The 26,227-nt window shown below is 38.3% G+C and overlaps 1 protein-coding gene across 2 annotated transcripts in view; it reads left to right on the top strand.

Annotated features, from left to right (window-relative positions):
* Nucleotides 1-26,227, top strand: part of cntnap2a (contactin associated protein 2a) — a 283,671-nt gene that overhangs the window by 240,376 nt on the left and 17,068 nt on the right. The window contains exons 19-23 of one of the 2 annotated variants that reach the window (XM_087789050.1): nt 1,010-1,228; nt 3,861-3,890; nt 7,281-7,517; nt 15,022-15,258; nt 16,528-16,661. In XM_087789050.1, coding sequence (XP_087645176.1) covers nt 1,010-1,228; nt 3,861-3,890; nt 7,281-7,517; nt 15,022-15,258; nt 16,528-16,661 — 857 coding nt within the window. The remainder of the gene's footprint in view (nt 1-1,009; nt 1,229-3,860; nt 3,891-7,280; nt 7,518-15,021; nt 15,259-16,527; nt 16,662-26,227) is intronic. The other variant, XM_087789051.1, reaches the window with a different exon arrangement.

Here is a 26,227-nt window from a genome sequence, read left to right as displayed (position 1 = left end):
AAGTTTTCCAGGATATCCCCCTTTTTCTGCAATAGCTTCCAGTGAACTTGCAACCCTTATTAGGGAAATAAATAGTAAGAAATAAAAAAGCAAAGAAACACATTTTGAACTAAATTATCTTAAATAGCCATAAGTTTGTGAAGTTATATCTAACCTGTTAGGTATTGACACATGCTTTTAACCTTCAACGCTATATTTTATATTTTATGTGAGGGTTTTTAATGTTATAATTATTTCAATCATCTATTATATGCTTTAATTTCTCCTCGGAACATCATAAACATTAACGCACCACTTCACTCTAAATGCAATGGAAGAGAATTACAATAAAGGTCAGACGAGTCAAACTCAATGGCGCGCCAGACGCATAATTATGGACGCCTGAGGCATGTTTAAGTATCTACATTTGTTCATGATGATAAAGGGGCGGCCCTGACTATTGCTTCACAATAACATGTTGATCACTGAGGGTGAATCTGTCTGTTAAACTTCTGGTGTAAAAAAAAAGGGCAAAATCAATATTGACCTTCAACTACTTTATCATGTGTCCAAGCTGATCCAGGGAGACGAGCCTAGGGGCCTCTAGGAGCAGAAGAAGTAAAGAGAAATGGTGCTTCTTTGGGAAGTAACAGTTGCATTACCTTAGTGAAGTGAATTTTAAATATCAATGGTTCATGACAATGAGGAAAAAAACAATGTTATGTGGAGGTGATTTGTCATAAATTCTTTTTAATGTATTTCTTGAAACATCAGACTAAAAAAATAAAACAGCCAGTGAAATGAAAACACTGTTAAAAACTCTGCCCTCTGTTCATTGTCTGTGAGATTAGTCCCGAGCTGTGATCAGTCACATGTTGCAAAGCTGAAATCCATACAACCCAAATGAATGGCTGTGAAACAAATGAGCCATTAGATTAGAAATTGAACCCATATTTACCATCGGAGTTGACAGTGTTGGCAAAAGTGGGACATGAAAACTCTTTCGCTCACATTCTCTCTCTTTCTGCAGCCCCAACCATGGTCTCTTTTTCCTTTGATGTTGGGAACGGTCCAGTGGAGTTAACAGTGCAGTCAGCAAATCCTCTCAACGATGACCAGTGGCACAGAGTGATGGCCGAGCGGAACGTGAAAGAGGCCGTCCTCCAGTTGGATCAGACCTATCAGGCATCTCGGCTCGCTCCTGCACAAGGCCACACTCGGCTGGAGCTGTTCAGCCAGCTCTACGTGGGTAAGTCGCTCCCAGAACTTCCTCTAAGTCAAAATGAAACCCTTAAGAATGACTCAGAGTTTGTTAGCTATCATTAAATATCCTCTTTGTGTGAGAAGGACAATCGCAGAGACAAACACTCCAATTACGAGCTCTCAAGTACAGACAGAACGTCTTGTGATCTCAACCATTTGAAAACTTTTCCCTGCTTTTTACAGCAATGTTGAAAGGAGAGTCTGCCATAAGTAAATAATGTAGCCGTCAGCTTAAATCTCTGTATTCTCTCTTAAGAGGCTTCAGTCAAACCAGCGCCAGAGCTCATTAAATAAAGTTAATCCAGCTCACACACACCAGAGATTTACATTTCATTCCATGTGCACATATCGCATAATTGGTCAGAATTTAAAGAGTTGGTATCAGTAGTTGGCGGCTTATTATTGAAAAAGTCTTAAGTATAATAGTTTTTTTAATCCCTTTTTGTTGTCTAGTTTGTATGGTTAAATAACATGTAATTGAAATACTCACACAACGTACTTTTTTAACTCAAAACCAAGATTATATATGATATATATATATATATTGATATTGATATTTTACCACGATTAAGCAAAACAAGTGTCATCTGGTGCAATGAACTGTGTTAAACATGCATTCATCACAGTCATCACATTTGGTATCTCTTTCCTTCGAAACTGTTAAGAGCATTTTCTACGACAGAGTTGCCTAAGAAGACTATGTCGCTAACACAAATCCCACTATTGTAAAGTGGATTCAGGCCAGAGGCTGTGAAAGCACCATTTAGTGTAATAGAAAATAAACACAGACAAAAATGTGTTGTTTTTCCCACTGTCAGCAATAAATGCAGAAAATAAAATCAGTGTATGTATCAATCCTGACTGCAGCACCTTAAATAATAAACTATAGATTATGATCACAATTGTTTAGGTTTTGCTCAGGGATCACCCAACAGAATTATAATTGAAGTAAAGTGAGAAAATGCAACACAAGCGATTTACATACAGAATACAGAACCAGAAACCTGCAATTCAGATTATTGAGTACTTGAAATGATTAAAACCCAATGAATGTTTGGAATAAAATCCATTCAAAAAAAGAAAAAGTGTTTTGAACCCCTCCTTCATTTTGAATGAATTTCTTTGTTTTGTTTTTCCTATTTATTGTGATGACTCAAGAGGCTCCACAAAATTGCAATGACACTGTTCTGAAACTGGGGGGAGCCAGAAACAATATTTTCAATCATACTCATTTTTGCTTAAGGGGAATTTTTTTAATCAATGAAATTTAACCAAATTTGTTAAGACGTGACCAGTTGAAAACTTTATTTTACTATTTCCACTACATTGGAATACGAGACTCCAGCCAAACACATAAAACACAGCTCAGTTTATTTATTACATTTCTCAGGTCACATTTTTACTTACTTTGTATTTTGTGCTGAGCTGTCAGAGGTCTCTGACTCTAAGGCTAAAATACTTTTTTAGGGATTTGCAAGAAGACTAGAAAGTGCTGAGATGGATCACAGCATTCGTCTCCTGTGGCAAAACTTCTGCACGGAGAAGATTGTAACAAATTCCAATCATGTGTCGTGATGTGATAGCCTTAGACCCCCCCCCCTCCCCTCACCAATCCAGGGTTCTCATATAATTTCATAGTCTCATCACTTTTGCTGATTTGAACGCTCCAGAATCCTTGTCACCCTATCATGTCTCAATTTGCCCTGCGGTATATTTGTGCTCTCGCCTAGTCAAATGGAAATCTGTGAGAAGATTGTGTCATTGTGCGTCTGGCATTTACGAAAGTGGTACATGCACGCTCTCATTTGCCTGAACATATTTGGGATTAGGATTCTGATGGAGCGAGGTCTGGCCTCAGAATCCGACGTGACACAATGGCAGGAGATAAAGAGTGGCGAGTCTTATGTAACCAACAACCTATGTAGGAACATCGGCAGAGGAGAGAAGATCTCCTCGTCTCATCTCTAATCCTCAGTTAAGCCTCATTTGAGGGTCTCTTTTGGGGGAGTTAGTGCCACACACAAGGATTGCCCCGGACTCTACAGACTTAGATGCGACCCCAAAAAAGATAGAGATCTGCTTTTCGTAATCCACAGATTTGGAAAGAGCGAGTGTCTTTCAGATCTTTTATTTCTTTCCCCACCTCCCACATTGATTGACCTGCTTGTAGAGCCGGAGAAGTAATATCGCCAGAGGAATGATCACTTTGTATGATTCAACATAATCTTGCACTTCAGTGTCTTGGTAGCATCTTCCTCGTCAATCAATACGTTCTTCCCAAGCATTTAATTGCTTTGGTGTTTACCGCGCAGAAGCTCATTTGTTCTAATAGCCCCCAGAGTAAATGTTTCACCATCCGCCTGCTGTCATTTACTGAACATGACTAACTCTTCCCTCTCTCCGCTTCATCACCTGCTAACTTAGAGTCTAAAATCCAACTCTTTTTATCTTCCATCCACATCTGCTGCTGTGATTTAGCTCCCTTTATGATTTTGCATGTGCTTTATGTTTGATGTTTTGTTTTTCTGTTCTGCTTTTTGTTTTCTTTCATTGCTTCTGTTAAAATGGATCCACATCTTGCATGTTGTCTTCGCCTGCATGTGTTTCGACGGTCGCAGGGAAACCAGCATCGCTCACCTGCCAAGACAGTAGGTTTCATCACGTGCATTCATGAGACTGTCATTAAATTCAATTAATATGATATAGTTCGTCAAACTTTATCTTAAATAGCACGAAAACATTTCTATAGGCCCTGAAAATCAGCTTTATCTTTTATTTCTCACAAGCAAACCTGTTAAATTAAGTACTTTATCATGACAGCACACAATAGTTTTTTTCTCAAGTGTGTTCAACATTGTGTGCACCAGCTAGTACTTAAGTGTGTACACTCATTAAAGTTGTTTTTTTGTTTTTGTTTTTTTTAAGGGATGAAACATAAACAACTTAAAACACTTCATATGTAGATGATATGTATTAATGAACATCAGTGTGATTAGTACAAGATTCAATTTTCATTACCACATAATTCAACTACGTGAGATCCTTTGGGAAACAAATCAAGCCTCATTATTGAGTAATTGGATTTTGTTGTGTTGCTATTGAGTTAGAACGGACTTGCAATCTCTTTTAATTAATTAGTTTATTGTTGGTTTGTTTGTTTTATTATTCATAATTTTTTCTGTATTTCATAGAATTTTAGTAGTGCTAGTAGAGATAATTACGGATTGGATTTTTTTAACCCAAACAAAATCTGAATTTCCGTCTACTTATGACATCAGTGGGTTTTTTTTTTTATCTTGCAACATTATTCAGATGTAGGCTGTTTTCAAATGTTCTTAACGTTGGAACAGTTTCTGGGAGCTTTCTGATTGCAATCATTGTTGACCCTGGTGTTACATATCATCTGGACACAAACAAAAATAGTTGCACTTCATCATAGAGTATAAAAAGGCTTTGGTAAGCAGCATCAAGCTTTACAAGACTTTAGCTCTTTCTTCCCAAGGTAGATGTAGTCAAATGCTCTTGGACCTTTTTTTCTTACTTCGTAACACATGAGATAAAATCATTGAAATGTCCCAAGTACAGTTGAAGCCACACTTTTTTTTCGTGCATTATAAAAGCCTGAAGTTGATAAGCAGGATGATGATATGCTTCAAGTCTATTGAGGTCATGTTTCCAAGTGAGTGTTCTTTGTGATGTGGGACTTAAACCAATAAGTGCAGCGGCACATTTCATGGACTGTATTAGTGGCTGTTGGCACATTACAATGGTTAGCTTTGTATTCAAGATACTGACTAAGGACTTCACAGGATGTGTCCGAGACCCCCTGGAAGCTGTTACCATGGGAGTCTGGTTGAAGTGGCGGGGGGACGTCTGTCTGTAGGACACTACACAGGAAGAGTGACTAGTTAATAAGGCTCTACTCGGCTGGTTTCCACCCATTTAAGCACTTTTCAGACAGCGTAAATCCACTGAACAGTGCCTGTGTTTTAAATGGTTACTTCTGCACAAACTGATATTCGAGTTGCACTCTTGTGTTTCAGTGTTTGTTTTTTAGCTTTTTCCTTTTTTACTCAACTAGGATAAGTGCTGCTGCCTTTCTTGCCAAGGTCAGACATTGTTTAAGAGATCTTGATCTCAATGAGTCTTTTATTTGGTTAAATCAGAAGAGAATTCTTGAACAAGACAGTCGCAGGGATTTTCAACGCTGATTTTCATTCTGTTGCTCCGGTAACATGAGATAAGACATACTTCTAGGTTTACGCTAAGAATGTTGTCGATTGCCGGTTCACTCTGTCGGATCTCTGTGTGGTGTTTGCGTCCGGTGTAGCCAAGGAGCCTCATCTTCCTTCATTAAAGCTGATGAAGTCCTGAGTAAACAGGTGGCGGAACACTCCATCCAATCACGGGAACAAACCAGATTAATGAGCCGGCACCCTTGATCAAGTCCTTTGACTGGGGAGAGCGCGGGGCTCTGTTGTATCATGATGTGCGGCTGATAAATATTTGGAGAGAAGAAAGAACATGCGTCGGGTGAACGTTGGATTGATAAGCTGTGAATCTGAAGACGTGAAACATGTTCCTATGAGACGAACAATGCTCAGAGAAACCCTAATAACGTCTTAATATACGTCCCCACGGCTCTTTTGTTACGCTGTTTGTGCCGACGTGTGTTGCTAGCATTACCTGCAGGTGTGTGTTTATTACCATAAATGCTCCATAAGTGCACATTCATCTGTTTTACACCTCTTCTTCTGTCCATGGTAACGGGTAGTTAGACAGTAATGGTGCAAGGCCGGAATGACCGTGCAAGCATTTCTAAGCAATGGCTATTGGCACCCCAAGGCTAAGCATTAGAGCTTCTATTGAATTCCTCAGATTGAGTGTGGTTTGTGTCCCGCGTGCTTGTCTGTGCTCTGTTTGCTATGGAGTTTATGAGCGCCATGAATCCTTCTCCGCTTCCAAGATCTTCATTAGTCCACAGTGTTCATTAGGCTCCTCTAATTAGTGGACGTTGAAGGTCGTTTCAGGGACAGAGTCGGGTCTGTAAACGAGTATCCAGCTTTTTTGCAGGTGTTTGGCTCATACAGCCGTTGGCAAGAACGTAAAGACAACGTCTAAAATTAAAATCACTTTTGAACTGTTGACCTCGGTCTCTTCCTCCCTTGTATGCTCTCTCTAGGAGATTGTGCTATTGGGATCAGAAAATGAGTTTGTTTTTGTTTGTATATATATACTGTATATGTATATAGTTGATACATTTCGATCATTACAGTCTCAATATTTAAGACAACTTATGAGGTGTCTTATATTAAATATAGTCGGTTGAAGTGAACTTGGTGAAATACACCCTTGAGGGCGAACAAGAAAGTGATTTTCTCTCCAGAGCTGTATATCACCCACAATGCATTGCAGTGGTGCGTGAAAATGGACCACCGTTGTCTGTTCTTTGTTTCTATCACAGAAGAAACTGTTTTTTTTATATATTCTTGAAAGAAAATTAATTAAAAGAGGAAGCATGGATCTGTTAAAACAAATTTTGAAAATTAGGGTAGTTATATACATCTGTAGATATAAACATATGTAGATATATACATATAAATATACATGTACACACATATACACATATATACATATATACATAAATATACATAAATACATATATACATATACAAAAGAAACTGTAAAATATGGCTACTTGTAAATTCTTGTGTGGTTTAAAAAGTTTTGATATATATATATAGTTTTAAATTGCTTTTAATTAAGGAAATATAGCTCTTCCAGCAACATGTGTTTGATCCATGTTACGGGCTGTGAGTGAAGGAGGTGCGATTCATTTATCTACTCCACTCACCATCACTTGCGACCAGGTGTGATTTTAAAACGTAGTCTAATCCAACCGTCCAAGATTAACTACTCAACCTTTGAACTTTTTGTCTTAACCTGAATCTTTGCCTCTCTGGGTTCAGCAATAATTCTGAGCTTGTTCCTGTGTTTGGCTCTGTTAACGTTCTCTCTCCTCGCTGCTCCTTTAACAGGTGCTGCAGGCGGACAGAGAGGCTTCCTGGGCTGCATCCGAGCCCTCCGAATGAATGGCATAACCTTGGACCTGGAGGAGAGAGCCAAGGTCACACCGGGGGTGAAGCCCGGTTGTCAAGGCCACTGCACCAGCTATGGGATGTACTGCAGGAACGGAGGGAAATGTGTGGAGAAGTACAACGGATACTTGTGTGACTGCAGCCACACGGCCTTCGACGGCCCCTTCTGCACTCGAGGTGAGGAAGATCGTTCTGATATTCTCTGTTGGTTCAGAGAGCACGTGCACGAGATCAGAGATGACAGGAACGCAGAAGCATCTCATGTTTGCCAATCAGATTATATGTGTATTCCACAAGAAGAACCACATTGCCAACACTGCCGCTACACACTTACAGGAAATTAATTGCCAGCTTCTTCTTCTACCAGTACTACTAGTTGTTGTGTTGATTTGTGGAAAAGATGTGTTTTTTCGAGACATTTACGCCAGTATCTCCTCCGAAAACTCGTCATCAGTGAAGTATCTTCCAGTTAGCGCCATCAACGTCACTAAGATTACGGCCATTAAGAGTGGAAAGTGATCCACACTCAATTTTCTGGCCATTTGAGTGCGCCAATTGAGTGCTCATTCCACACCATTTTCGCACACTGCTCATTATGACGCACTTGTGCACTCAAATTATTAAGTGTAAGTGCAGAAGTGCACGTTTTGGGACACAGCCATTATCTTTTTCTCAGTCCCCCTAAAGCCGGTGGTTGTCAGATAATCAGAAGGTCCAGAACCTCCTTGGCAGATCCCCTAATGCACACTACCAAAAACACACAAACAGTTTTGCCTATAAACTATACTTGCAGAAGTTATTGTTATTAAAATGCAAAATGAAAAATACATCCTGAAATAACACGATTAAGGGAAAGTAAATTAATTTTAATTTATTTTATGATTCCAACTTTTTTTAATGATTAGTCTGATTTAAGAGGATTTAAGGGGGCTTCAATATCATATGGTTAGATCATAGACACCTATTTATTCATTGCACTTAACATATAATCTAGGAGGGTTGCCTTATATTTTCAAAACCAGAGCCACTTTTGTACGAAGGTTCAGCATCTCACATCTTTATTTTGTTTCCTGTCCTCTTCTTTTTCATTCACTGAGATAGTTTTCTGGCTTTGATAAAAGCTATCGATTGACAATGATTTTACCACTTTACAGGTTTCAGTAAATGGTAAAAAAGTGAGCTGATGTGAGAGCTTTCAAGTGTAAGAGCTCTCCTCAATAGAATGCCTGTCAATGTCAAAAACAGATCTTCGACTATGTGCTGTTGAACTACAAATTGAAGCAAAAGTGCGGTTTGTGTTATGTTTGTTTCACAGGGATTCATTAGAAACAGCATAAAGTTCTCGCTTTACGAAGCAGGAGTTCTCTGTCAGAGCCTCTGAGCTACTTCTGGCCAGACTCGATTAATTTGTTGCATATTTGTGTTCGTGCTATCGGCACCATGGGGCGACAAGTTGACGGAATGACGACGCTTGCTTTATTGTGTAGGAGGAACTGCAAGAGCTGATATGTCAGTGTTAAACTTGAAAAGACTTTCTCTGAAGTCTGTCATCGTCATCATAATCGCATATTTCACTCATCAGAAAATAACTCTGCTCCATTTGTTTATCTCTCTCACTCTCATTAAAATGCCATAACAGGGTAACAGTGTTCCCGTGTGTCTGCTCATCGTTCTGCATTCAAGTCTTGCTTTAGGAAAAAAAAATGTTATTCAAAAAAAACTATTTTAGTTCAAATAGAAACTGCACTGTAATATCAATCAAGATGCACAGCTCAAAATGAAGTGTAATAGATACATTTAATGTATTTAAGCAAAAAAAATAAAAGTCAATTTTGTTTTTATAAAAAAAATAAAAGCTATTTCTTGTTGAAATAATACCAGAAAAATGGTAAAAACTACTTTATGTTCTTACATGTTTGATATGGAGCTCTATCGAAACAATGGTCAAAGAAAGAGAGTGTTTTTTTCATCACAGAAAACGTGTTTAGATTTTGAGTTTTAAACAATTATGCATATTTTTAATTTACCTTGTCAAATTGTTGGTCTCTGCGTGGGATTCTTTTTAACCAAACTGAAAGTGCCCCCTGAAACATTAATGTTACCCATAGGAAATATGTGTTGCTCATCTGTTCAATCTCATCTCTTGAGATCAATTTGAGATTCTCATATTCACATCATTCTGTGATCATTTGCTTCTGATTTACTTCTCCTAAGGGACCCTTAGGAGCAAGACATCAGCTAAACAGAGACGAGACACCAGTAAGACAAAGGAGGTTGAATTGAGAAACCATTTGAGCGATACTTGAGAATAATGATGAACAGAGGAGATCTCACATATTTATCCCCTAGATCTCAATTATGTCTGATAACATGTGAATGAGAATTAAAGAGAATAAAATAAGATAAATCTGAGACTTTTATGAGATAAATCTGGGAAGTATGAGCATTAAAAGAGATCTTAAATCTCATCAGGAGCTGGGATTGAACCGACAACCTTTCAGGTCATGGGCAGTGAGCACTGTGCAACAGACCTTATCCAGGCTGTATTTGAGAAATACAAGAACAAATTAAGAATGCAATTTAAAAATGAATTATCTTTAGTAATTAGAAATGACTGTAAAAACAATACTAAATATTGAAAAGTTGCAACGGTATAATATTTTCGCAGGAGATTCAATTAATTTCAATTAATCAATTAATAACGACACTGTACTTCATCTTTTTTCTTTTTTTCTTTTATTTGAATTTGAATTCCCATCCATACAAATGAGAAACCAGTATACCGGTCACTAGTGTCATAATTGTCTAAATCTAAGTGCAAATATCAAGTAAAGTGAAAATGTCTAGTAAACAAATGTGAACCGTTTGGACCATGGCGTTGAACTAACTTTTATTGTGAAAATAATAAACATGCTTGCTCTGGCCCGACATTTGTTGACAAAGGCTTTCTTGAGCTCACATTGTGATTTACTTGAGAGCTTGCACTCCTATAATTTTTAGAAAAGAGATAACTGTAGGAGAATCTGAGAACTCAATTAGTGAGCAGTGAGAGACAGTGTTTCTCACTGAGATATAACTAAGATCAAATTGAGAAATATTCGAAGGTGGCACAGAATGTCTGATTTTTCTCTTAGTTGGGATCAGGAAAAGAGACGGCTGTGAGAGAATTTAGAGAACTTGCACTGTGCTCACTGTGAGATTTGATTCTCAGGAGAGACATTTGAGAAGAATGAGAAAACCAATTTTTTTAGGAGAAGTAAATGAGACATGAATGAAATCTCATCTTCAAGTTTGCTTTGCAATGGGTACGTTCATTTAGTTTTGTTTCTCTCAACGTTGGAAATAATGTTTGAAACTTAGTTGGTATCAAATCCAATTACGATGCATTACCAGTTGATAAAGTAAAGAAAAAAATTGAAAAAATAATCTCAAATCTAAATCTTAAAAAATGGCCAAGTTGAGTTCCAGGGTATTATGAAACTTGATGTTTTACTGATTCATAATGAATGTATTAATTTGTATTTTGGGCCCTATAACATCACAGCATGGACTACATTTGGCCCAGAGACCCAAGGTTTCCGTTTGTTATTATGGATGTATTGACTAGTGATGTGCTGATGAAGCTTCATGAAACAGTGTCATGTTGTAAAGAGGTCAGTAGGGGGCGCCATTAGTTTGAAAAATGTGTGTTTTTTTTTCATCAGAAAAAAAGAGAAAATAATGACACTGCTCATGAAGCTTCATCAGACCCATCACTAGTATTTACTTGCTTTATATTGTTGTTTACCTGTTATAAATATACTACTCTGTTTTTATGCAGGATTTATTCTGTTTTTTCTGTCACATCTCACCTCGTATTCTACTGCGCTGCCCTCCCTGTCCTCTGTGTGAAACCTCCCTGCCTCTGCCTGTACTCCGAGCAAGTGAAAAATGCATGAAGACAGATATAATTGCAGAGTGGATTTCCATTGTATACATATTTACACCTGAAGTGGGACCCTGCAGAGTTTCACAATAAACTTTTTCTATTTATGACTCCTGAGGGTCACAGGGAGTCAGCGGGCACTTGCACAAACACCAGGGTACTCGAGTGAACGTGGACAGCTTTCCTGAAAAAAAAACACTGCCGAAACTCACACACACACACACGCACACAGTCCACATCTTTGCCCTGAAGCGTGATTTTCTCATTCCCTCTTATGCTCGCAGACATGTGTTGGTGCAGCAAGTCAAAGTCTCCCCCCCTTTTTTTCAAGCACAGCACAGAAATCACACATTGGTTATACACAGATGTCAAATTATCTGTGGTTTGCATGCATGAATAGCTGCCTTTTTAAGTGTTTTTTAAATGGAGATTAATTAAATCACCGAATTTTAAAACCCCATACAAATTATCAACTCATGTGGCTCGAGATATGCACTGAATATTAACAACGAGTAACGATTTTTTTCGATGGGTTTTTTTTTTTGCATCAATCAGTTGACATGAAGAAATATCTGTCCAAACAATGAGAAGGTAATATTGGCCTGTCAGACGTCTCTTATAGCCAAAGTATCAACAACAACCCAGAGTGAAGTGGGTTTTCTGTCCGATCAAACACCAACGTTTATTGAATGTGAACTTTTTAAACAAAAAAATAGGTTTATTTCCACCAATATTGTTTTGTTGTTGTCGTTGTTTCTTATATTTATCCATTTGATTCTAAACATTTGTATCAGAAACAATTAATAGCAATGATAGTATGAAGCAACACACACAAACAAGTGAAGGAGAAAAAAAAAACTCTAGACTCAGATGGTAATTCAGAACAAGAACGAAGTGCAATTATCTGTTAATTACCCACTATCTAGTTTCTGTAACTATTTACTTTTATTGGAAAGGAAAATATTGAATTGAAAAATAAAAACTCAATGGTTGTATCATATTTCAAATGTACCCAACTATAGAAATAATTAAAGCAATAGTTCACCCAACCTTTAAATGTCATTCATGTTCGAGTCATCCTCATGTCGACTAGGGGCTCGGATTATTTTCCGTAATCTCTTCCTATTGGAGTTATTGGCAAAAATGTAAATCCATATTACCGATGTGAACAGAGCTCAATTTTCTTTTCCCAAAAAGACACACCAAAAAAAAATTCCAGTGTTTAAACTTCTGCTCCAAATAATCTCTAAATATAGTCTAGTTTTCCAAGAACAGTTGCTCTTGAAGTGGCTTCATTACAAGAGGGACATTAGAGACAAGCAGTTTGGAGGTATTTGGATATATTTTATTTATTTATTTTTTGGACGAGGACGACAAAGAAAGTTTGCGCTCTTGACAACCATCATATGGAAATAGGATGTTTGCCTAGATGGTGGTCTCTGCACTATTTTCCTTTGTTTAGAACTTCTCTAATGAAAAATCACATTTTTAAACTAATGGCGCCACCTACTGGCCTCTAAACAACATGACACTGCTTCATGAAGCTTCACCGGCACATCACTAGTTCTTACTCATTAAAATCAAATGCATGGAAAACCCAAAAGTGACTCAAAATTGTTTTGCCGGCCGTAACTTGCTGTACATGGGACTGTGGGATACATACAAACTTGTTTTCCTAAATAGATTTTTATCATCCATAATATTGAGCATGTCTCTGTTTGTCTCATTGTTTTTCACTCTCCCTGCTCTGATGAGAAATTTGAACCTCATCGGCTTCAAGTCTGATTCAGTGAAAGCCTAGCAGCATTTTTCTTGGAAGAGGGTGAGAAACGGTCTGTGAAAACTTCTGCTTAACACAGATCAATTGTTAAAATTGGTCTCTTGAGGCTTCTGAAGCTTGAAACTGTATCACTACATAGCAGAGTTGGAGCATAAAATTGCAGCAAGGCTGAATGGAGGCGAGGCTTTTGCACTCCGGTACAAGTTTGAGAACTTGCCCATTTTCCAGCAATAATCCCTCTATTAAATTTAAGTAATGTAGCTTAAAGTATTTATTGTACTGTGTCCAGTGGGAGATGGCGTGCGAAGCAAAGCTTTGAAAAAAGATGCATAAATGCGTTCGTTTTTTTATTCTGTGCTCACAGGGACTGCAGCTCATATTTGTTGGCTGGTAGAGAAAAGTGGGAGCCCACACGTCCAATGTGGTCCAAAACTGAAACTACTTTTTTTGAATGCAGTTTATAAATATGTATTCATCTGAGCGTGCCGCCATGTTACAATGATATTTCTACTCCATCTCTATCCTCTTATCCGCCGTCTGGTCACAGGATAATAGATTTGTTATGCGACTTTAGGCCAGCACTAACTTAACGCTATCAAGAGGTTCTCAGACTAAGTAGGGTAACCCCTGTGGAGAATCCCAAAAAGAAATAGCTGACAAAGAGGATTTATATATAAGGCATTAAAAACTTTCATTTTTTTATGCTGCAAGGCCGTTGTGAAAAAATGTTTTTTTTTAAGGTGAAAACAGTCCAGGTGCTTTTGTTAAATCACTTGGTTTGGATAAAGGAGAACCCGCATTCTTAAATGCTATATTCAACGCCAAATTCCCCTCGAACGGCTTAGTGTACAGAGACAATAGATCAATCAATAGTCATTCAAATGTTGTTTTCTCTGAATCAATCCAGTCAGCTCTCACTGAGATGTTGCTTCTTTTGGTGCATTTCAACGTATTAGTTACTGTCCTCATCCCTTGGCTGAGGAACCAACTGGGCAGGTGGTATGTATGTCTGTTTATGGTTAAATAATTCATTTTGTTGAGGCTGCGACTGCACCGACAACTTTTGTGAACGGGGATCAATGAGGAGGACTTTTGTTTTCTGCACCATATAGGTTAGACATTTTACTCTTAATTTTATTTGGCCCCCATGAGGTCAGAGTAAAACTATATATAAATCATATAGAATGTTTCTGAGAGTAGCTGTTACTTACCATTTTCATTTGTACTTAACTAATATGTATATGTATAGTTTGTTTATGTTTAAAGTTTGCTTAGAGTTTAGTTCCCCTTTTTTCTATTTATGGGTATTCCTAGTTTGTTTTTTTTAAGGTTTGAAATGAACTACCCTCACGTAACATCTAAATGTTATCTGTGGATCTTCATGATTTAAGCTTTGAATATATATACAAGATGTAATAATTATTGATGTGCTGGTGAAGCTTCATGAAACAGTGCCATGTTGTTTAGAGGTCTGTAGGTGGCGCTATCAGTTTAAAAATGATGTGATATTTCATTAGAACAGTAAAAACAAAGGAAAATAGTGCATCTAGTGGAAAATAATGACACTGCTTCATGAAGCTCCATCAGACCATCACTACTTTATAATGTAAATAATAATGTAAAAGTCAATGGAATATTGAAGCTGAAACTTTGATCAGAAAGAGATGTGTGAGTTACCGTCACAGTGTGTATTCTGCTTTTACAGATGGAAACCTTCATTAAGTTGTAGCATTTGTTGTGATATTATCTCATCAAGTCACCCCACTGTCACCCTGTTGCAAGTGTTTTAAACGTCTAATTATTTCTCAAGGAGAAGCTCAGCGAACCTGTTTTTGAAAGTTGATTCAAGTTGCTTCTAAGGAAGGTCATTTGAGCCTCATCCTGGATGAAGGGAACACTTCCATTCACAGCTTCTCACATAATCCAATGTGACCTCAAACATCTTATTCCTTTCCTTTTTTTATTCTGTTTTCCAGAGGTGGGAGGCTTCTTTGAAGCAGGGACATTGGTCAAGTACAACTTTGTCGCTGAAGGACAAGCAGCCGGTGCCACCAAAGATCCAACCATCCAGATGCACCAGCTGACGCCGCGAGAAGTCAATTTAACAAACGAGGAAGTGTCTTTTAGTTTCAGCACATCAAGTGCACCTGCTATCCTGATGTACGTCAGCTCCAGGACGCAAGATTATATGGCAGTGGTGCTAAGAAATAATGGTGGGTACCATCACTCCTTACTTACGGTGTAGAGCGGGAATGTTTTAATCTTCTTTTTATTGAAGTCAATAAACCATTAAACCAATCTCAATTTACTCAAAGGCTTTTTCTGGTCACATAAAATGACTACTGATACTTGAGTGGTATTTTTATCAATTAATTTGAAAATAACTCTGTCTAATCCTTGGATTTCATCACCCACAAGAAATGTGGTGCTTATGAAGTCATGAAGAATATGTTTACACTTAGGTGTACAAAAGCACTTTCCTCTCGCTTAGGCAATAAACTGCTGTTTCACGACCCTGAGCAGGTAAATATATGTATCCTCAGTTTGTTGCTGCCAAGCTCTAGCTCCGAAAATTAAATTATTCTGACTCACCGGGATGTTCAGCGGTATGTTTGTATCATCAGTTTCAAAAGAAATGTGCTTTGCTTTTTTCTAAAAGGGTAATTTGGAGCCAAAGACTATATTTTAAACAAACTCTTTTTCTAAAGCACAACTAGAACCTTTAAGCAGTTAAGGATTTACTAGAGAAAGTTCAATTTGATACTTGAATGTTTATTCAAGTCAGAATCCGTTTGTTTTTTTTTGCTTTTTTTTCATCCAAGAAAGCATGTGCGTACGACTGACGGAATGACACGTTGCAAATATAAAGAACATAGATCAAAATAAAGAGCATAGATCAAAAGGAGATAACACAAAGAAAAGGATACAAAGATTAACATAGAATAGGATAGAATCATCTTTCACTCTATTCAGAATTATAAAGTCTAATAGCACAAGGAATACATAGAGTCCCTGAGTATGTTAGTGTTACATCTGGGGAAGAGCATTCGTGCACTCCATCTGCTTCTTTGTTCACTGATTTTAGTGTTGACAGTGTAGACATAAAACATCAGCATCCTGGTGAAATCAGATGATCTTCTTGTGTTTTTAGGACAAATATTTCCCTTATTTGTAAAGTATCTTTAATTTAAGTAAATTACATTTGTAGCCACACAAATACTTTTTATTGTTTTAATTTAACATACAGATTATGCCTTGTAAAAAACAAAATACGATGATCACATTATTGATTAAAGATAACATTTATATCTGCATTTATGTGCGTAAAGTTTAAAGGTGCTTGTCTGTAAAGTACATCTTTTAATGATGCCATTTAAAGAGAAATTGTTCTTGAAAAACCTTAACAACTACTGAATAACAAGATATTTTAAGGTTTAAGTGCAAAAAGCTTTTCTTTAAAGACGCATGTTCTTTGTCCTCAGGTTCTCTGCAGGTGAGCTATAACCTGGGAGGCCTAAAAGAACCTTTCTCCATCGACGTGGACCAGAGAAACCTGGCCAACGGTCAGCCACACAGCATTAATATGTCTCGTGTTGACAGGAGCATCAAAATCCAGGTACAGACCACAAATGATCTCAAGCGTACCATTTCTGAGGCTTTTAGTTAAGATGATGAAAGATCTGCACGTCAGTGTAGTCACTGGAAGGAGCAGAGCTACTGTTACCGGCACGGTGTTGCTATAAGTCAGAGTGAAAAGCAACAGCCGGCTCTGTCTCCTGTGATGAAGAGACTCGTCCTCTGCTGCTGTTAATCCACTTCCAGTAGACAGGCTAAGTATAGCAGCGGAGGAGGTTTCGATCTGTGTGTGCTCCTACCATTTCCACTGTGTGTTTGTTCTGCTATCTAAGACAGTGCGTCTGTTTATATTGCATGTGTGTGTATGTGTGTGTGTGTGTGTGTGTGTGTGTTTTCAAGAATTGTGAGTCAATCAATAAAGCCAAGTCTCAGTCAGTACCTGTCTGGGAACGAGCAAGAATTCAGCTAAAACGCTGCTCTCTGCAGCAGCAAAACCTTGTTACCAGTTGCATTAAGTTTGGATACAATTGAATTTGTGTGGGAAGTATACAATTTGCCCACATAAGAGGATTGGAAAGAGGCATTTTTAACAGGCCTGTGCTGTGTCATCTCACACTTGCATCACATTTAGGTACTTCAATTTGGCACTGTTAGCATTTACTTGTTGCATATGTCACATTGTTGATGTGATCGGTTCAATATTGCATTTCCAGTTGAAGAGCCATTTTCTTTTCTGTGCATATTTTGAACTCAAACCACTTGTGGCAGTAGATTAAATCACTTTTAATTTGGATCTTGAAGAAGTAACGGGTAAAAACTTTCTTCATAAAGCCTGATCAGTTTATAAAACTGTGCTCACTGTTCTATCCTGCAAACCAGGGAAAGGTGTTGCTAAGACATACACAGAGCTTCCGATTATTGTGTGTTTTTTAACTAAATACTTTAACTAAAGTCTGTGGCAGGTTTTCAAGAGGGAAAGCAGAAGAAGGCCTTGTCTAGAAATGATTATATATTCAAGTTAAAGAGGATTTGGTGTAACTAGAGGAGTGTGATCACGATATGTTACAGTGCTGATGACTGACAGGAACTACCCAAACCAGACATAATAACATTTTAAAAGTCTTAACCATATTTATTTGGGGTCATTAACTTAGGTTAAACAAAGTATCTTTAGTTTCATAAAAACATATTCAGTTGCCTCTTACACTCTTTATAATCAACATGTGCAAGCAGTAATGTCCAGTAATTGAGTGGATCTCATGAATATTATATTCAGTGAGAGCTTAGCTTTGGATTCAGCTTTGCGTCTTACTTTTATGTGGTTGATTCTGAAGCATTTTATAAGCCTAATCTGTCCATGTCAAAAAATAAGAAACTGTGTCTAATATAAAATCAGTATAAAGTGATGAACTATGAAATACTTCCATGGTAAATATACCTCTGCCAAACTACTTCTTCTCATCCCATATTTTTATTCTCTTTATCTTTTATAATTCATTCATTTTCTTTACCACCTAGCCAATTATAGGGTTCAAGAGCGGGGGACACCCTGGACAGGACGCCAGTCTGACGCTGGGCACACACAAACATTCACACACACACTCATACCTTTGGACAATTTCCCGAATTCCCAATCCCTCTGTATGTTTTTAGAATGTGGGAGGAAACCAGCGAACTTACTTATATAATTCAATTTCACACAATGAGTATTATATAACAGCAGGTGGCGGTAAAGTTATGGAGCTCCTGCAAAACACACAGCAGACAGAAAGAAGAAAACTTAGCGAATTATTAGCATTTCCTGATTCATTTCCTAGTTAACCAAATGCAGACGATCAGACTCTAAGGTCAAAGTATATGTTTCTGTCGACAGCTGACCCCATGTTCAATATGCTGCAGGAGCATCAGTAGTATTTATCTGCTAAAATTGAAGGTAGTTTCTCATCTGGAAAAGAAAGAATCAACAGATGATTCGTCTGATTATGCATTCAGAGTGTTAATGCTCTGGTAGGTGATAAAGCTGTCGTTCTGTTTTGGATGCTGTCATGACGTTGTGTTCATTTGAGCAACAGCATTTGTCATTTATCCCTGGGCCAGGACAGATGATCCTCATCCACACAGAAACTTCATCTCCCACATTTCCTCACTACGGGTGAAGAATCCTGACAGTGGGAAGATGAACTAGCAATATGCAGTGGGAATCACCCGCGTTCTCTTGAGCAAATCACATCCTGCAGATGCTGATCACCCCAGTGGGAGAGCTTCATCTGAACGCTTGAGTCTTGTTCTGCCAGGGAATGTGATTGGAGCCACTGTAACATCCTCAGCTCATCCACCACACACATACAAACACCCACCTCCTATGACCGGCACTCCAGCATTGATATGCAGACCGAAGATCAGGGTGTGACTGAGCTATGAACTCCAAGCAGTATTTTATTTCTCCATGTGAGTTCGAGCTGTGCTCTTAAATCGCAATCTTGGGGATTATTTTTGTCCCAAAAAGAACTTTTCTAAGAGCGCTCGCGGGCAAAATGCAGTAATTGTGATTTATGAGGGAAAAGCAGATCTCTAAAGGGCCGGTAGAGCGGAGGAATACAAAGGCATGGCGTTTATAGACGGAGCGTTGCGTGTAGAGACAGTGGCTAACTGAGGCAGCTAAGACAACCTGACTACTTCAGGGATCTATTTAAGGATGCGCTGATGTGGAGAGGGATATGTTGTGCACTGGAGCATAATGATCACTCACTGTAATGAGTCGCACACTATTTTGGCCTGGCAGATGTTTTGCACGGATTCATTTGCCAATTAAGTATCTCTGTGAAATAATACCAACGTTGACACAGGAAGTTGGACACTCTGTCAACAAGATTGTCTTCAGTTTTCACTACATTTTCCTAAAACAAGCAGTGAATTTAAATTGTGTTGCTTCTTTTGGTGTTTTTGGAGGTTGTTTTCTGCGTCAGTGCCCTGTGATGGAGTGGCGACCTGTCCAGAGTGTCCCCCGCCTCTCACTTAATGACGGCTGAAATTGGAGCCAGTGCTTCTTGGGGAGTGAGCGGTAGATGATAAATGAATCTCTGCAAGCATTCCGTGAGCTTGAATAAGCCTTTTCTGAAAAGAAATATTTTCGATTCAGAATTTTCCTCCTCGTCCTGCTGTGAAACTAAAAGTGCCGAGCACAGAAATCAGAGCACCACCAGGTTTTGTTCCTGCCTATGTCTGAGGCTGTGGATCGTGACACAATCACAGATATCAGCGGTTGAAATGGGTATATTCAGGCGGGGCTGTCGGCTCAACCTCAGAAATAAGAGTCAAGAGTTGTCTTATCCAGGAACATGAGATTTTTTTATTTTTTTTTAAAGAGGAGGAATTAAGTTTTAAAATTCCCAAAGACGTTTCATCATAAATTTATATAGCAGAGAGCTTTTTGCAGACCTGACCTTAAATGTCCATGTACGGCAGGGTGTTTCGCCCCGGCCAGTTAATTTTAAATCTTGGTGTACGGCGCTCTCTGTCGCTGATGTTTAATCCAAATATACCATGATTGAGTCTATACTATATGACAGTATAACAGCCTGATACTAATCTACCAGTTATGCAACAGGCCTTTGTTTAAGGATATCAAATAAAATGTATTTATTTGCTGAATGCATATTTTTATTATTGTTTTGTTTATTCTTGTTTCTCTTGTTTCTGTCCAAACAACTATTGAGACGCACTGCTATTTTTTCCATTCAGTTCATGTTTATTCATTGGTCCCTAAGTTGGCTCTGCATCCTCACTTCCTCCTGGTGTCGAGGTGATATTTACTGGAAGAAAAAAATTGAATCTATAACTTAATTGTATTTCCCAACCAATAGTAAAGCATAGTTTATTGATATAACAATTTACAGTTTAATTTCATACACTAATAAGTGTTATAGTTGTTTGTAGTGAGTTGATTGATTCATTTTGGAAAGCAATTCAATGAAACCTGAATGATTTTTAAACTTGGAGTGCCATCTAGTGGCCTTTCAAAATAAAGACACTGTCTCGCAATCCAGTGTCTTCTAGTGATGGTCTGGTGAATCGGTCTCTGCACTGTTCTAATGAAATATCATTTTAAACTGATGGCACCACCTACTGACCTCTAAACAACATAACACTGTTTCATAAGGCTTCACCAGAACATCACCAGAATACACTGTATCACGAGACAGTGTCTTCATTTTGAATGGCCAGTTTATGGCACTCCAAGTAAGTAAGTAATGTATATTTGTAGAGCGCTTTTCCAGACCAGGGTCACAAAGCGTTTAAACAATCAAAACAATACCCTATAAAATATATACTTAAAAGGTCAAGATAACACCGAGAACAACACAGGAGTCTCGGAAAATCAAGTAAAAGCCTGCACGAATAAAGATGTTTCTTGAAGGAGTCAGTAGATCCATCAAACACAGAGGAAGAGGAAGATCGTTCCAAAGCTTAGGAGCAACAGTCTGGAAGGATTTCTCTCCTCTGGTCCTGAACCGTGTTCAGGAACCATCAGCAGATTCTGATCCACAGACCTCAGAGCCCGAGCTGGGGTGTAAGGCTGGATCTGATTACTGATGTAAGGAGGAGTCTGACCATGATTAGCTCTGAAAGTAAGAACAAGAATTTTAAAGTTTATCCTTAAAGCATCTGAGAATTGTGAGTTCTTCTACTGGAGCTGGTCAGAATTTTAGCTGCAGAGTCCTGTATCAACTGCAGGCGAGACAGCTCCCTCTTGTTTAGACATGAAAATAAACTGTTGCAATAGTCCAGACGAGAAGACACAAACACATGGATTACAAGCTCCATATCATGTTGTGACAACATTTTCCAAAGTTTAGAGATTTTTCTCAGCTGAAGGAAACAGTTTCTGGTCACAGGAAATTTGACATAATTTGTTGTAAAGCCCCAGAGAGAAGAAAAATAAAAAAAATCATAAAATAAATGCACAAACCCTGTTGGCCATTTCCTTAATACTACAATTATGCTCAATACGATTATGTTATGCTCGATCGGGATACAATTCCTTCTTGACCTAAAACACAATAAGGAAGTTATGTTGTTTTAGCAACATTTTAATGTGATTTTAGAGCTCAATTTTATTGTGTTAATGGACAATTGAAGCCATGTGTGCTCCATTGATAATTGAGAGTCTTTGATCTCGGGGGTGCCTCTTGTTATGATGCGCCAGGAGAGAATTATAACTCTGCAGCATCTCCCACTTTAATAGAGTAATAAAACTGCATTCAACTGCTCTTCCCTGACTCTGGCCGACCAAAACTTTGATACTTTGGTCTTATGTAATCGAGCTCATTTTGCCATTAAGGGAATTTTCTGAGACAAAGCGCTCTCCTGCACACAAACCGCTCAGCACTAAGTAAATGTTAATGACAAACTAGGTAAACTCACTGGGCCGTTTTACGGTGCCGCTGCCGGATATTTTCCTCAGGAGTTGATTGAAAGAGCACAGAAGAGGTTATATTAGACTTTTGTTCCATGACAGAGGTTTGGTGTGTTGCTTGTTGCTACCTGATAACATCAAGCATGAAGGGCGATATTACGATTGATGGACTGAAATGAGTTTGAGATGCAATTACAGCGACTTCTGGTGGTGGCCATCGCCCCTGGATCTAAATCAATCTGCAGGGTAATGCAGAGTTGACTGTTCCCCAGAGGCTGCAGGGGTTTCTTGTTTCGCTTGTCAATGTTTCATGTCAGAATATCTAGAAAAGCTACCGGCTTAAGTTTCATGCACAAGCGGAAAACAAGGAAAAGATAAATTGGACTTTCGTGGTGATTTGCACGTGAACAGGAGCAGAGAAATAACTTTGAAAGAAAAAAGTTAGTTATTTGAAGAGTTCTTGAAATATTTATCTGTATCTTTTCAAAGTTCTTTATTCCACTATAGGAAGTTATTTTCTCAATCCAATCCAATGATGCTTTTTTACTATCTTCTTTTTATGAATTGAATTGAAAATGATTTAATAAACATCGAATGCTGCAAATCAGGATATGAAAGGTTTATTCTAGTATATAAAACCTCATTTGATAATGTTTCAAGGCTCATAATTTGAATGACAAAATATGTGGTGATTTTCTTTTCTAGAAGTAAAGACCTGGATAAAAGAGTTAAATGATTCATTGCAAAGTTGTTTCATATCATTTAAATGTTTTATTTTGAGGGCAATTTAACGCAAGGAAACGTTAACCTGATCAGTTCATAATTTAACTCTGACTTAGCAAAGGTCACATAAATACCATCGAAGGGCCTCCTGGGTCACCTGAACATACACAGGGTCCAGATATGATCGAAAGAAACCACGGCAACGAAGAAATAGTTATTTTAAACTCATGTTGCAGTCAGTAATAGAATCTCTTTGGTCTGCTTTTCCAAATTCCACTTAAGACACCGTATGTTTTGGACTTATTGTATTTCAATCACCTCTATAACTACTGTAATAAGAAAACTTTCTTACAGGCCTTTTGTACTAGATACAGCTTTGATGTCAGATTTTAAGTTTCTATTTTTCTTCAACTGGTGTTGGTTTTTTAGTGTAAAATGATACCCAAAGTTCTGCGACAAAAGTCTGTAACGGTCGACAGAAACCGAGCTACCACAACAACTAAGAGTCTCTAATGTACTGCAAATATGTATAATTAAACAGCCTGGCTAGATTATATTTATTAAGCCTTGTCTATTGTTCATTTTCTTTTTGTCTAAATTCCCACCACTCAACTCATGCAGCTGTTGCGTAACCTAAGAGGTTCGCCAGCACTTACAGAGGAAATTGTTTTGTGGCTTCGCAGCAGTGTAACAGAAAAGGCTCCCGATAACTTCAGTTGTAAGTTTGGTGGAACACGGGTCCTCCCTCTGTGGGGTTTGAAGACCCAGAGCGCCCTCAGTGGCTGAGCAGCCAATTTGTTTTTCCCAGATAAAAGTAAATAAGCTCTGCGCAATTTAATTGTTCCCGATTATCCCACCCTGCAGTCACCGGGAATAACAAAAAAGCACACAACGCTCCAGTGAGAGACGACTTTGGAAGAAATGAAATTAGGATATCGCTGCATGTGTGCCAGTGTGTGCATTTAGACGCAGACACGGAGCAAACAGGGTCTAGTGGGGCTGCGGGTGGAGCGTTTGTATAATTGGAAAACTGGAATTTTTACTGCTGAAATAATCCCCTATGTGGCGAATTCTGCAAACATACAGCTCACTTTGTTTGGTATTATTAGTCTTTGGATTTCTAAAGTGATAGTTGACTCATTTTCTACTCACCCTCATGTTGACTTAGGTTTGGGATGATTTCCAGAGTAATCTGTTCCTTTTTTAGAGTTATAGACAAACATGTTTGTTCATTTTGATGTAGCGACTGGAGCTCAGTTGTCTTCGTCTTAATCTCCCTCCGAAAAAACATCCAAATACCTCCATACTGCTCGTCTGTAACATCAAGTCTCGTATTGACGGCTAGACTTAATACATTTTTCTGAAAGAAATAATGTATCTGAAAATAACTATGTATATTTCAAGTTTGTTCGTAGCAGAAGCTCCAGTTGCTACTTTAAAAATGAACATACATTTCTGCCTATAACTCTTAAAAGGAACAGATTACTCTGGAAATCATCCCAAACCTAAGTCAACATGAGGGTGAGTAGAAAATGAGTAAACTATCACTTTAGAAATCCAAAGACTAATAATACCAAACAAAGTGAGCTGTATGTTTGCAGACTTCGCCACATAGGGGATTATTTCAGCAGTTTAAAATTTACAGTTTTCCAATTATACAATACAGTACAATATATACAATAATCCCAACCCTTAGTCGACATGAGGTGTGAGTAGAAAATGAGTCAAGTTTTAATTTAAGGTAACCTATCCCATTTAAGGCAAGCCTGGGAGGCTTAAGTTATCCTGTTATACACTGTAAAGGTCATGGCAGGATCGTATTTTCAAATAATTGAGAATTGACTCCCTCAAAGAAATCCAGATATTTAATTGGTCTCCCAGGTGATAGTTTCATCACTGCGCCGCCATTGAAGTAGTAGAATAGCTGAGAGAGAATTAACAATAGAATAAGGAAAAAAAACGTTTTATCCGGGGTCGGGTGGCGAGGGTAACAATTTCATCAGCGAGGCCCAGACTTTCATCCAGCTCCTCCCGGGGGGACCCTTGGGTATTCCAAGGAGTCTCTCCAGCACTTCCTCGGACTCCCCTGTGGTCTCCTACTGGTATAACATGCCCTGAACCCTAGTGATGGTCTAATGAAGCTTCATGAAGCAGTGTCACTAGATGGCGGGCTCTGCACTATCTTCATTTGTTCTAATGGGCTAATGAAAAATCACATCATTTTTAAACTGATGGCGCCACCTACTGACCTTGATGGCACCACCCAGTGACCTTTCAGGCTTCCTTAACTAATCTCTTAGGTTATTCAAGTATCATATCTTCAATGACACTTGGCCTATAAAAGAAAGACTAACCAAGGAACCAATGACTGTTCTTTTTTTTTGGAGATCCTGATAACTATACATTCAAAGCTGCACAGATATTATTTTGTGATGACAACCCACCTTCTCCAAGGCGCCACCTATGCTTTAATCATCGTTTATGATGATGCTTTTTAAAGTCTTTCCTAGAACTTTGTTACCATATTCTTGAACAGTTGTTTTAACAGGGTTTGGCTTGGTTTTGCTTGGTAGTTGTTTGATTTAAATTTAAGAATTGGTTAGGAATAATTAGAAGGGTTTGGATTTTTGTAGGATCTGGAGTTTCATCTGGATTAAAGTAAGTTTTAAAGATTTTGCCTTTTACTCGTAGGGCTTCAAACGGCTGCTGCTCATGCACAGGTCTTATTTACTTAAACACAGCTTACAATCAAATTGTTAAGATAATAAACCGTCATGTGACTTTTTATTGTCCGTTCTTTATTTTTAGGCAAGATTTGCAACCTCTATATTGCATTGGTATCAGTATTTAATGTAGTTGTTTTTGTTGTGTTTTTCTCGGTTGGATTATTGTGCTCTTTCGGCCTTAAAATGGAGGAAAAAGTTCTGTGAGTGTTCATTTAATAACTGGGAAACATTGAAAACATCTTGTTAAAAATAATGTGTCCTTGTCCTTGTGCTGCTTGTCCGACAGGTTCACAAAAGACATGAAAACATGAGCGACTGGTGAAACGAACTATTTGAGCCGCGAACTGACACGAAGAAATAGATGTTAGATTGCGAACATGGAGGTGTGATACAGTTCCTGAGTGAGAATCGACCAAACTCATTTGCGAGCCAGGAAAGATTCTTGTCAATAAGAGCGTCTGCAGGATTTCAGCTAATTAGAAACCCGAGTGAAACAGCAATAACAAGCTCATTATGCTGCATGGATATTAAAGTTGCTATTCCCTTCCTCCATCACCTCTCTCTGCTCTCACATCTCCGCTCTTTGTAAACACGTTTGGTTTTAAGTCTTTGTAAAAGGCTCTGAATCCTCGGCAGACTTGAGGAATCGCACATTGTTAATTAAAGTATGATCGCTCTTCTGGTCCGGCATCAGAAGGTGTTTGTTTGCGGGATGGTTATGGATGATTGGTTTGTTCCGGT

Source organism: Callionymus lyra, chromosome 4 (assembly GCF_982586985.1).
Source record: "Callionymus lyra chromosome 4, fCalLyr1.hap1.1, whole genome shotgun sequence".
Classification (NCBI taxonomy): Eukaryota; Metazoa; Chordata; class Actinopteri; order Syngnathiformes; family Callionymidae; genus Callionymus; species Callionymus lyra.
The sequence above is the reverse complement of the archived record's forward strand: the minus strand, read 5'-3'. Positions and strand labels throughout refer to the sequence as shown.